This window comes from Patella vulgata, chromosome 5 (genome assembly GCF_932274485.2).
Source record: "Patella vulgata chromosome 5, xgPatVulg1.2, whole genome shotgun sequence".
Lineage (NCBI taxonomy): Eukaryota > Metazoa > Mollusca > Gastropoda > Patellidae > Patella > Patella vulgata.
The window spans coordinates 80,086,144-80,100,275 of NC_065883.2; the positions used below are offsets into that span (position 1 = coordinate 80,086,144).

Consider the following 14,132-nt stretch of genomic DNA (forward strand, 5'->3'; position numbering starts at 1 on the left):
CTTGACAATTTGATTTAATTGCCTAGCAGGAAAAATTTCTCTCATAGCACACCAAATGGCGGATGCATGTCTTTATTATCTGGATTTTAAATCCTATTTCATTTATTCATTTTCGCTCAATTAATGAAAGTTATCGGTTCAATATCATCATCCTATTAATTATTATTATTATTATTGTTCGATTTATAATAGCGCTTCATTACACGTGAAGTGTTTCTAAGCGCATATCACAAACATATACTTCAAACACACAGAAACAATCAAAATCTGGAGAACATAATTAAACACAGCTGCCTGTTAGGCGCTATTATTCAAAGGTTTATATCCAACAAATCAACCGGCTAATCTCTATATTGAACTCAGTCGAGGTATTACCTGATGAACACCTACACCAAGTAGAGTTCAAAAATAAAAAACGAAGTTTAAAAGAATCAGCTTCATTAACAAAAATTAAACAATCAAAAACTAAACAGATAAATCAAATTCAAACGAAACAAATAAAACAAAGAAAATGAAAAGAGCAGTTCATTACCATTCTACATTAACAAAATAAAGGAAAACAACTTGTGAAATTTTTTTCAAAAAATAAGAGCAACGTAACACTAATGTTAATACTTTTTTAACGAACATATCATAAATATAATTAATTTTACCTATAATATCTATTTCAGAAATCAGACTTTATTTTGCAAAAAAAAATTAATCCAAAGAGTTGTGTACGACCATTATCAATCACTTCATCAAAAAAATGGCAAATACCTTAGAAGAAGCACCCCAAAGACATGGTCAATCCTACCACCATTCTTATCCAAATTTTTGATTTGCGGAAGGTGGGTATAACCAGTGCCATACAAAAGACCCTATTTCAAATTCCCGCGCTTTCAGATTCTTATCATATCCTTCTTTTTGACGTGAATGATATATACTTTAACTTTAATTTTCAACAATGAAACAAATATGTTTACACTTTGACTTCCATGAAGTTTAAACCAATGGGCTAAAGCAGTCAAGATATGAGAGGTACGTGTGGATATAATAAAAGTATTCTGTAATAATTTTTTTCTACGACAATGTTTGAAATTTGAAGGGACCTAATAAGGGTTCCAAGTATTTGTTCTGGGACCTGGTTTTTTTTTGGTTTTTTTTTTATCCCAAAAGTTTTGATTCAATTTAGTTTTCCAAAGTCTAGAATTATTAGCCGTAAGTTTTGTGTTATTGTCTGTTTGAAAGCGTACCGTATCCAAGATGGCGGCGACACGCTTGATCTCAGCTCGAGTATCCGTATTCTTCACATCATAATGTCAAAAAAAATAACAAATAGTTGATTTCTTCGACATTATCTTCGATACACCTGGCAGTAAATCATAAAAAATCTGATTCCATTTCACTCTTCATATCATAAAATTATTCCTATAATTCACTATTGCCAGCTGAGAAATTGGCAAAAATATCATTTTCAACTTCAAATTCCAACATTGAGGAAATGGAGGTGATTGTGTTGTTATTTCCTGTGTAAATGAGTTTTAAGTGTGAGAATGACACCTATGATCGTATAATAGTAAGTTGATAACCTATTGAGCAAAAGACATAAAAATAATTATGTTTTGACTTTCTTAGAAAATATGAAATTCTCGCTTTAAGGATAACCCCTGAAAACGAGTAAAAATTAACCATGAAAATAAATATGGTAAATTATTATAAAGAAAGACATTGTGTAGCCTGGATAGCTTCTACAGTATTATCGTTTTACAAATAAAAGCCAACAATTTATTTCTGATAGTAACTGGAATGGGGGTGGATCTGAAAACTGAAATTAAATAACCCTTCTCCGCTGGGAAGTTAGGGTATAGCCTAGATTAGTAACTTCAAACTTGATTGTAGGGCCTATAGTTTACACCTTGACAAGTAAGTAGTGCTAAGGACTATAAACAACAGGAACAACACAGTCTGATAGAAAAATATTTATTATTTAACATTACAAAACACACTGGCTAATTTTCTCGGGCAAATTATATAATTAACTGCATGTGTTAATGACCCTAAATACCTATTGATTCGTTGTACAATAAAGTGAAGCTCATGGCCATAAACCGCTTAACGGTACATTTAGAAAGAGTTATCTTTCATTTTGGTGACAACCGTAAAGTTGACAGGCGTCCGTTAGTTGCTAAGTGACGGTAAACAAGATGGCCGTGACGAGAGTCGAGAAATGACTTTTATTTACTGACTTATAAGGTTCGTGAGGCATAGGATAAATATTTAATGTGATTCTGCAGAAAATTAGATATATTTTTTGTAATTGTTAGCAAGTTTTTCTGCTCAAGTCCCACGCAATGGTCGTGTAATTGACTTGAAGTAGATTAGCGGAATAGGATGTACCGTTGTGGGGCTCACAGCACCGTTTAATATGTTGAAAGACACCCAATATAAAGTTCATACAAAATAGTGGAAGTGTACGGTTATTTTCAGTAAAGTTGCCAAAATGCCGGTCGCGGAGAGCAGGTTGGAGATTTTACAAGTTTGTAAATTGTTACAATGTGTACGAGAAAAAGACAAAACTCAAATAGAAAAGATGACAGCCAGTGGTCTACCTCATTTAATTAATTATAATGATGCCACAGAAGGGATGACGGCTCTTATTGTAGCGGCAATAGCTAACGACGATGACATGTTACAGTTTTTGTTGGACCTAGGGGCCCACCCCGATGTGGTTGATTTAAAGGGAAGGACCGCTGCCATGAGAGCAGCCGAATATGGTCATGTACAATGTTTAGAAAAATTAGCAAAAGCTGGTGCCAATATGAGAATAGTGGATTTAGAAGGGAAAGGTAGGCTTATTATGTTTATTTTTTTTTTTTTTAATTTCCATTTTGATAATATTTTATATGTCAAAATACAACTCATCTCGATTTATTTCTAATACTAGATATTACCAGGTATGGGAGATTAGATAAAGAGTTGACTGTTTTGCTAGGGCCTAGAATATTTAAAAAATAGATAGGCTAAAACGTAAATAGAAGATGTTGAAAATTTCAGTCAAATTGCTCTACAATGAACCTATAGAATCTTCTTTGAGCGACATTTAGCAATTGACATACGTACCAGTAATAAACACAACCATATAATTATGGAACAATTACTATTTTAATTGTAGATCTATAAGCTTATGAGATAACTTTTATGCACATCAAAGAAAAAACTCCCGCCAGTTGTATATAGGATAGTTAAGGCCCGAAATTGGTGCCCCTTAGAAATTAAACAATAAAAACGATTTTTTTAAATATATTTGTTTCGTGAATGAAAAATTACGTATCATAATTCATATCTTTATAACAGATTTTTTGTAATTAAGAGAATATTTAATGAGATGATTTTTGTATAGATAACAGATAATTACTATCATTGCGTGATTTATATGACGGAATCACTTTGTTCTTCATCAGCCAATCAGATGAATATTTTATTAGATACTAAGGTGTGTACGTACAACACGATAATTATAAAGGAAATGAATTCAACAACGGGAGAGATTTATCAGCAGACAAAAATCAGATATCTTAATTATTTCATTACCTGGGGCACGGTGAGCGAGTTCCAATGATAATTTATGTTTTGTGTGATTAACAGAATAGAATTAGAGCCGGATTAAAAAAATATAGGATAAGTGCCAGATTAAAAAATAGGATTAGTGCCGGATTCAAAAATAGGTTATGTTTATAACTGAAATTGAATAAAATAAAAAAATGGTTATTGATTTGACGGAGGGTTGTATGGCCGAATGGTTAGCACGTGCGCATTGCATCATTTTTCGATTGTTTGGTTGTTTGTGACAAGGAGTAGGGTGGCCTGTGCAACCTTGTGGGTTTACTCCGGGTCCTCCCACTGCTAAAGACCCCAACATGCAAGCGAATTATTGATTGAAATATAATTAAACCATATGTTAGTCCTGAAATGACCTAGTTTGTATCGAGTTGACGTTAAACCCTATTTCTCTCTCTCTCTCTTTTATTGATTTGAATAAACAATATTGATTAGATAGATCACTGAAAGCTACCTGGTTGGCAATGGATATCAAATATCAAATTGTTGTTCAGTAAACAGATCAATCAAATTACAGGTAATTGTCTTTTTACCTTTCCTGAATTAAAAGATTTATTGACTTCCGAAAAGTCACCTTCAATGTTCAACAATGCCAAATTGCTTAGTCATTTGTGTGTTGTAGTGGAATGCAGGGTTGATTCAGTTTGAAATATCTGAAAGAGAGTCCATCACCCTTGCATTTTAGAGGCTTGGATGATTAAAGTCAGCCACAGAATATTAAACACATGTTGGGTTGAAGTATGATGTCGTTACAGAAGTTTTCTAAGCAGCCCCTGAAACTTGGTGTGAGTGGGGAGGGGGTTGGGGGAATTGGAGCAGGTGTGACAGGTGCACCATGGAATAATCCCCCACTGAACATGATAGCCCAGAATAGTTACATGTTGAAACAGGTGACTATTGTCATTACGTGAGACATGGTCTCGGCGTTTATCAAGCACAACCGTATATTTAAACTTTCTGAGGATCCCACTTACGAGGCCCATTTCAATGTATCTACCGGTATGCAAAATTGTTGAAGACTTTAAAAACCACGCTAAAATACACTCAAACTGATTATTTAATATTTTAAAATTAAGACAACTAATCCAAAATATCAATAGCAGTCGTTGTTGTTTGTATTTTAGAGGAGAGCCGAAAAAAGCTGCCCTTAATCAACAAATTGAAAAAATCGCTGCCCTAAAAAAGCTCTCCCAGTTTCGCTAAGAGGGATTTAGAAATTAAGGAGAGTGATCTGATATTAATGGATTCATAAATGATAATAAACCCCCATGACTTTGTAAAGGAGGGCGATTTTCAATTTTAAGAAGAGGGGAAAAAAAACTCCACTCGGTCAACATTCAGGTGAGCAGCAGATGCTCGAGAACGATCGCTCGCTTTAAAAAACAATAACTGTCCCGGCATGTCTTCCATCCAAATAACAAGAGGCCCATGAATAGATGGTAGCGATGATTGTTGTTGTTAGTTAGTTGTATTTTACATCTGCTTCCATCGAGGTGATATTGCAGACAAGGTAGCGATGATCGGAACAAATCCCATTTATATCGTCAGAATTGTCTACAGCTATGCCCAGAGGGTTGGGAATTCCCAATGATCCTAGCTTTGTTTATACAGAACGGAATTGAACCATTTTAGGACTCATACCAAGTAGGTTTTTTTTTTTTTTAGGAAAAAGCAAACATGTTTAAGGAACACTGTGTTCCTTTGAAAAACAAAAATTGAAATTTGTCTGGCGTAAATGAAGTTACCTGTAATCTTTCTACCTGTATGTATTATTTCAGGTATAATATTTTACTGTATATCACCGACACAGCGACACGCCAAATGTTTAGAATTAGTTGTATTAAACGGAGGTGAGGTAAACAACGTGTCTAAAGATGGCGTACCTGTATTTGTTCTCTCCTGTGAAGCGGCTGTTGAAAATGAAGACATGTGTGAAGTATTGTTACAGAAGGGAGCTGATCCAAATAAAGCCTCTGAGGTAAGCTGTTTTAGTGTTAGTCAATCTGAGTCAACTGCTGTGGTTTCGATGCCCCACTTGTACGTGACAAGGAGTAGGGTCGCCTGTCCAACCTTATGGGTTTTCTCTCAGTCCTCCTGTTTCCTCCCACTGTATAAGGCCTTTACACATAAGCGAATTGTTGAAATAAAGTTGAACCGTGTCTTAGTCCCAAAATGACCTAGTTTGTGTCGAGTGGATGTTAAATCTCATTTCTCTCTCTCTCTCTCTCTGTTAGTCAATCAAGCGTACATGACAGCATCATATTTAGGCCTATCGGCTAGAAATAGGCCTGTTTACATTGGGCCGAATGAAGATATACAAAAATATCAAGATAAAGAAAATTTAATTGATTTATTTGACTAAAATCGTTACATTTTATAATGAAATACAATACTTTGAAAAGGATCAAATTAGACAACTTAGATATCTATGACATACAATACAGAAGTCAGAGTTTTACTGAAACCGGGAAATAATAATAAATGATTTCCACCGCTAGTTTCTAAGAATTATTGACACATCAGTTTGTTGAAATTTCTTCCACAGGCCACATTTAAATCCTTGGCTAATAAAAGAAGGGCAAAGTCTGTTTAATTTTAAAAACACAATTTAGAAAAACTGAGGAAGATGATGGATGTTTACAATATCAAAAATATTATACACCTTAGTCTAAGGCCTCCTAGAACTTAAGGCCCTAGGCAGTCGTTGTTGTTTGTATTTTAGAGGAGAGCCGAAAAAGGCTCCCCTTAATCAACAAATTGAAAAAATCGCTGCCCTAAAAAAGCTCTTCCAGTTTCGATAAGAAGGGTGGTTTAGAAATTAAAGAGAATGATCTGATATTAAGGAGAGTGATTAGTTGTGTGTATGGGAAATGGTTCTGAAGATCAATAACTGCATGTAATGCGGTCATTCCTGGATTCATAAATGATAATAAACCCCCCAAGACTTTGTAAAGGAGAGCGATTTTCGATTTTAAGGAGAGGGGAAAAAACCTTTCCTCGGTCAACATTCAGGTGAGTGGCAGGCGCTCGAGAGGGATCGCCCGCCTTAAAAAACAATGACTGCCTAGGCCGTCAGCCTACATAGGTCCAACACAGCATGGTAGTATCATTTTTGATACATGATTATTTTGTATTTTTACAGAAAAATGGGCGAACAGCTTTAATGGCAGCTGCCTCAAGTGGAGGAACGAAAATTGCCAGATTAATTTTAGAAGGGGGAGCCAGTGTCAATGCTATTGATGTCCGAAAAAATCACGCAGCTCATTTTGCGGCTAAAGGAGGTCACCTGGAAGTACTGGCATTAATGGCTGGTTACGGAGCTGAATTTAATCAAAATGATTCCCAAAATAACACACCGATACATATCGCGGCTATAAATGGTCATGGTGGCTGCTGTAAATTCTTGTCACAAAGAGGTAAAAAAAAAATATAACGAAGTATAACCTTGATGTGACGTCATCCTTTCATTTCGTGTACTATTATTCAAATAATATACAGGCAAATTTATAAGAAATGGCTGTTACATGATGTTTTCATAAAAATTAATGGTTGGTAGTGAAGTAAACGACTAATTTGGTATGAGGTATCCTAGTATAAACCAGGCGTCAATGGTTCCAAATAGTATTTATAGACGATGCCAGGATTTTCTAAAATATGTGATTATAAATATGTCCTTGATAATACATGAAATGAAATGAAATGGGGTTTAACGTCCTACTGTACTGCCCTGACTGGGCTAATGAAGACGGGCATACACCATACAGTGTGCTATGAGGGAAATTTTGCCTGGACAACAGCACTAAAACCTAATCTTATATCCAATTTCAACTGCCAAGGAATCTTTTATGTGCACGCCAATGTATACACAGGATTTCATTTTATCATCCCATTCGAATGACTACGTTGTCCCTTGCCAGGCCATTGATATAGTACACGCAGAGCCCTAAACAGAAATGGAAAAATTTGCTCATAAATACGACTGCAAAGTCAATATTTTAAGTCTGTCAAATGGGAGGGATTTCAAATTCCTTGAAAATCTTCAAATGAAAAGTACATTAATTTTTTGGTTTGGATACACCCTTCAAGTCTCACCCCTAACACCCCTCTTCCCCTCCTTGGGCAACACCTAAAATGATATTTTACCGGATGTATTTCTATTTTCCAGGATGCAATCCCAAACCCAAGAACACGGATGGCCAAACTCCCAAAACTCTAGCCAAAGACAATGGTCACAAGGACGCACTTAAGGAATGTCGCAAAGCCGAAAAATCTTTTGGAAAAGTGTCGAAAAACAACGAACCCTGGGCAATTCATTTATACGACTGGGTTCAATCACGACAGCTTAAATTAGAAAATATATTTAAAAAGTACGATTCAGACGTCACAGGTTACATCAACAAGGATGATTTCTTGGATGGATTAACAGATCTGAATGTTCCACTAGAGGAGGAGGAATTAACGAAAATCGCAACATTGCACGATAAAAGTAAAGATGGAAAAATTGATTATAATGACTTTATCGCGGGTAAAAAATATCTCAATAAGAACTTTTTAATGAGTGCATTTGAAGGAAAAAAGAAAAAAAAGAAAAAGGGAGGTAAAAAGGGTAAAAAAAAGGGCAAGTTTAAGTTAATAATGCCGATATGTACGCAAGAAGATGGACCCAGAACGTATGGTGGTAATCCCCCGGAGCTATTTATAGAACGTCACATACATTTTACAGATACTGTACGATTTGGTCGAGATAGACCGCCAACGCATCCCCTGCAGGACGATTCGGCCTGGTATCTACAGCATCCCGATAGAACTTTTATCAATATCAATGAAGCTGCCAAAATGGGTGATTACGATTCGTTGAAGAATGCGTTTTCCCGAGGTTTACCAGCAGACACAAGAGACAAATATTATAAAACACCTTTAATGGTGGCTTGCGCTGACGGAAAAATAGAGATGGTGAAATTCCTTTTATTGAGTGGGTAAGTTGTTATTTCGGGACTAACATAGGGTTTAATTCAATAATTCTCTTTCTCGTAGGGGTCTTTAGCAGTGGGAGGGAACTGAAGGATTGGAGATAACCCACGACGTTGGACAGACGACCCTACTCCTTGTCACATACATGCTGGAGATCGACTTGACTCAATGACAGACTTTATGATCTAAAGCGCATGCCTCAGCCCATTCGGCTTCTTTCAGGATTTTTCCAGTTAAATTAGAATTATACCAAAATTTTATTTAATTTTATTTTGGTTGTTTACTACATTTTATCTTGATCGAAGTTAAATTCAGTAACACATGTTGTGATTGGTTGATTCTTCATATTCAAATTGTCAGGAGACAAAAGGGTTCCACATACTGCTACTGAGGGGGGTTGGGATGGCCTAGTGGTCTAGAGTGCCGCGCTTCGACCTCTAGTTGGTCGGTCACCTCTGGCTTACGGTTGTGGTTTCGGTCCCCAGTGTGATCGTATGTGGCTTGGAGATAGGAGCGCCTTCTAAACCTATTGGGTTTACTCCGGGTACTCCGGTTTCCTCCTACAGGAAAGACCCCTGCGCGTTCGCTAAGATAATAAAAATAAAAAAATAAGACAACTTATCTGCGATATCAAACACGCTACGGAAGAGATCCAAAGGGAATTCCCCAAGAGAAGGAAGCATAATATTTCAAAATAATTCTAGGCATCCCTAGATTTTTAAAAACAATCACACACCAGTATTTTATTTTAAATGATAGTTTTGCTAAGAATTATTTTTGTTGATGTCTGGTTATATTAAAGAGAATGGAAGCCTATAATTACCCTATTTCACCATCTCGATCCCAGAGACGATTCGAATCTTCGTTTATCTCAGGTAAAACTCGCCGGCCATTAATCAGCGTGAAAGTGGTTCCTAAGATCCGCCCCCAGTGGCTACTGATTGGCAGGATTTGTTAGAATGAAATACTGCTGATTTCTCGACAATTTGGCATCAGTTCGTTTCATGATTTACATATTAATGATCCTTGGAACATTTTCCACATCTTGACATCAAAAGTTCATTCGAACACAGCTGATTTGATGATTTACCGGGAACTATTTTTAGTGCACAATGTGAGTGATTCGGCTAACTATGTGAACTTTCTAAAGAAATGTGAGTTTGAGCTGCCATCTTGGATCTTTGTGATCGACGAAAGGATACACACGTAACATTCAAAATGGCCGGCTAGTTTTACCAGAGATTAACGAAGGGTAAGCTTATCTCTGGGATGGAGATTGCCTATTTCGTACTGGGACCTCTTTTGACCCAATTCTGGCCGCCAGATCCCTGTAGTATACGTTATTTAATTTTTTACAGGGCTCAGATCAATGCTAGAGATAATTTTAAATGGACACCATTACATCATGCCTGTCACTCGGGACAACTTGATGTTATACAGTTGTTGATGGATAATGGAGCAGAGATAGATGCAACAACAATGAATGGAGGAACTCCGCTAACACGAGCTATTGAGAGTTCTAAAGAAGAGGTCGTCCAGTTCATGATTAATAATGGTGCTAAAATGCAAACAGAAAATAAAAAAGGTAAATAAAATTGGTAAATTCTCCTGTAAAGAAATTTGATTCCCCTTGTCCATGATGTAGGATCGACTATCTAGTCATTCGGATGGTATGAAAAGGCAAGTTTCACACATCCTTGTACTAATTGGTGTCCACAGAAAAGATTCCTTGACAGTTGGAGGTCGCCTGTCTAACCTCCTGGGTTTTCTTCAGGTAATCCTGTTTCCTCCACTTCTAAACACCCCAAATGTTAGTCTCTGATCTCTCTCTCTTTCTCTCTCTCACTCATCAATGAGAAGTGAAATAAGATGTTCTACCAGTAAATATCTGTGTTATTTATTTTGTTTTAGGCCAGAATCCCAATGATTTGGCTCAAGTATGGGCTGATCCACGGGTGTTAGATATCGTGTCGAAGAAATGGGACAGTCTTCCTCAATCTAAAGATAAAGGAAAGGGAAAGAAAGGATCCACTGCTAGGGCTAAAAGTGGTCGACCTAAATCAGCAGGTGGTGAAGGTAAAGATGGCGCAGTAACACAGGTAATTTATCTTTATTATTATCTATTCCTAATCTGTCCTGGGAGGCTCCAAGCGTACAAATAATACACCTGTCACTGTTAATGTCCAGCACTCAGGTGAGGGTTTGATGGCCGAATGGTTAGCATGTGCGCATTGTATCATAAGGTTTGTCATTGAGTCTAGATATGCGCCACAAGTTACCAATGACACCCATGACTTTTCAAAATTTCCTTTAAGGAGGTCCCCTGGGCCCTTTAACCAAATGTCCTGCATCCACCTCTGCCTGTTTTCATACAAGAAAAGTTGAACATTAAAACCCGCTTTATTTTCCAATCATTTTGTTTTTTATAGTTCAAAATTTCATTTTATTTGTCTTCACAACACTAGGATCTGGAAGAGTTGTTATATAACCTGCATTCTGGTTGATGTGTGGGATTAGCCAATGAAATGGTCTGTGGGTAACCCACTAGAAACATCAACACTGATTGATTAATCAATGTCTGACGTCATAGAGTCAAAAACCGCTCGTATGACCACTGACGTGACCTCTCACTACAACTGGTCAGCTCTTCGTGCAGTGGAGGCCATCGAAAGTATAAAAAATGAAACAAAATAATGATCTGCATTTTAAATATTTTCTCGTCTTTCGGTAGTTATAAACATTGTTGATATATTTCAGTCGTTAACGTTAAACCGAGTTGGAGCAGAAGATTTTCATCAACAACGTAAAGGATCTATCTTACGAGCAGCTTCAGCCCTGGCTGGAGGACTGGAAGAAAAAGAAGATATCACATACACTCCTTTGAAGGCCTGGACGAAACAGCCAACCACAGGGGAGTTGATAAAAGAACGGGAAGTTAATCGAGAGAGATTTGGATGGGAAGTTGATTTTGATGATTTTGAGATGCCCTTTAAAAGTAATATCAGTAAAAAGATCGAATTGTTTGGTGGACTTGAAGAGGAATAGAAAAAGAAGAAAAAATCTCGCCGAAAAAAGGAATAAATTCTGAGAGAGATGTTTTACTTCTGACTCCATTATCTTCTTTTACTCTGAACAGCTTTAGAAAACAGCTTGATGTATAAACTTTTACTCTGAACAGCTTTAGAAAACAGCTTGATGTATAAACTTTTACTTTAAACAGCTTTACAAAACAGCTTGATCTATAAACTTTTACTTTAAACAGCTTTACAAAACAGCTTGATCTATAAAATTTTACTGTGAACAGCTTTACAAAACAGCTTGATCTATAAACTTTTACTCTGAACAGCTTTAGAACAGCATGATCTATAAACTTGGAACAGCTTTAGAAAACAGCCCGATCTATAAACTTTTACTCTGAACAGCTTTACAAAATATTTTTCCCTCTAAATATTTAATCTGAACAGCTTTCGAATACACAGTATAAAGTTTTAACAGCTACAATAGAAACTGTTACTCAGAATACCTTTAGAACACATCATTCTGTTTTCTCTGAACAGCTTTTAAATACACCATGTTGTTTAAAACTTTACACTAACCAGTTATAGAAAACAGCATTTATTAGCCCTCGTACTCTGTTGGGTATACCCTCATTGTTTACCATTTTAAAATATTTCATCAATTCCTACAAAATCCAAAATATAATCTTTTTATTACAAATAGGAATCTAAAATCAAAGATGCATGTATGTGTGTATGCCCATATATGGTTTCATATTAACCAATATGACCCTGTGAAGGTTTTGGACCATCGAATTTTGGTCCCCTGGCCAATTAGTGCCCCAGGACTAATATGTGCCCGGTCGAATGGAGCCCCAGGTGGATTTGGGCCCCGGACACAGCCAGATATCCTGCTAAGTAACAATAAGGCACCAGGTATTTCTTCTTCTGAAATTCTATTTTTATCTGTGATCATTTAAGTAATGTGATAAAATATTTTCAAGATAGCTTTTAAACATTTCTGCTTTTTAAATAATTGATAAGTTTTGTATATTCTAAATAGACTTTTTAAAATCAGGCAAAAATATATATTGAGAGGTATGCATTTGAATTTTTAGAGATTTTTCGTTTTCAACTGCCTCACCTTTATATAAGATCTGAGTGTATGTACTATGTAATAAGATGACTGGCAAAATGATTGTTTACGGTCCACTTAAGGAATGTTTGTCGCTGATTCTCCATCGCTGTAGTTGGGCACCAAATATATACTGCTCAACAGACTATCCGAACCATTGTTGTCTACAAGACAAGCATACAGTGTCTTTAGAAATAGGTGAAACCAGCAAGGCCAGATGAAGTTGGGGGGGGGGGGGGCTTGTAGCAATTGTTATTAAATGTTATTAAGGGCCCTAAATTTAAACAAAAAAAAATACACTTAAATATTACAGCACCTGTAACTTACTTTCATAGTAAAATATATTTGATCTTATACTCAAATTAAATGATGAGGGGAGGGGGGGGGGGTCATCATATGTGTCTCACTCCCCCCCCCCTCCCATTTGGCAACTGGTGAATTATTGAATCAGAATAAATAGCTTACAAGCATATATCCCAGGGCCTTTGCAAATGGGAGCCCCACAATGTAATGCTACTTTACTCCATTAGGTTTATCGGTCACTGGGCAAGAAGAAATACCTGTGGGGTGGGAGAGAACCCGGAAGTGGGTTGGGGTGGGAGTGACCCTACCTACAGGGTTAAATATTATAATTATTGATGATTTATTTGTATAATATATATATTGTTGAAGAAATATAATCAATTGTGGTTTTATATTGTATATAATATTAGTTATCATGTGATATTGTTAATAAATTATATTGTTTATCATAAACTTGTGTTTATCACCTTACTTTCGACCAAAAAACGAGTATGACATAATCGCAGCCATCTTCAAATTGTGATGTCATCAGACCCGTAGCTAGCGAGTTTGGGGGAGGGGGCACCTGAATCGCACCCTTTGCATTGGACGCAATACAAAGCCAACGACCATCATGGCAATATCAGTATGGGCGCCACGAAAAGACAAGTGACATTGGTTGGGCTACGGGCCTGTTCATATCTTAAAACGGAAGACCATCAATGGAGTAGCAATGGTCTAAGGAACAGGCATGGCAAGTTTCATGTTGATCGTACTTGAATTGAGGACGCTTAGGCTCTCTTTGAAGAGTATCGCCTCAGAACAAGAGGGAGTGAGGGTAATGTTGTCAATTAGGGACTAACATGTGGTTCAATTTGATTTCAATAATTCAGTTGGGCCATATCCACAAATTAGAATACTGTTTTGTAATCAATTCCATTAAATGGAAGCAGAATAAATACCACTCTGTACGCGATTTTCACAGGAAATTCAAAGCAGGCAAGCAAATGGAAAAACAAAAACCGTGACCATCAGACGCCAAAATATCAAAACGGAAATATTTTCATCACATAAACTATTTATTGAACTGGTTTTAAATGGAACTGACGGCCACTGTGTAAATCACGGATCACGTTCACGGAACCAAT

The 14,132-nt window shown here is 36.5% G+C and overlaps 1 protein-coding gene across 1 annotated transcript; it reads left to right on the forward strand.

The window, feature by feature from the left end:
• The first annotated feature begins 2,156 nt into the window (after nt 1–2,156).
• On the forward strand, nt 2,157–13,458 carry LOC126822536 (ankyrin repeat and EF-hand domain-containing protein 1). Its single transcript, XM_050551476.2, has 7 exons — nt 2,157–2,828; nt 5,379–5,578; nt 6,743–7,016; nt 7,766–8,576; nt 9,930–10,156; nt 10,483–10,670; nt 11,329–13,458. The coding sequence occupies exons 1-7, from the start codon at nt 2,483–2,485 to the stop codon at nt 11,614–11,616; spliced, it is 2,334 nt and encodes a 777-aa protein (XP_050407433.1). The 5' UTR covers nt 2,157–2,482; the 3' UTR covers nt 11,617–13,458.
• The last annotated feature ends 674 nt before the right edge of the window (nt 13,459–14,132 follow it).

What these genes read in the sequence shown, in the direction of transcription:
- LOC126822536 (XM_050551476.2), top strand. Translation starts at nt 2,483, where the DNA reads ATGCCGGTCGCGGAGAGCAGGTTGGAGATTTTACAAGTTTGTAAATTG. An exon ending in ATCCAAATAAAGCCTCTGAG is followed by an intron (nt 5,579 to 6,742) that starts GTAAGCTGTTTT and finishes GTATTTTTACAG; the next exon opens with AAAAATGGGCGAACAGCTTT. An exon ending in AAGATGGCGCAGTAACACAG is followed by an intron (nt 10,671 to 11,328) that starts GTAATTTATCTT and finishes GATATATTTCAG; the next exon opens with TCGTTAACGTTAAACCGAGT.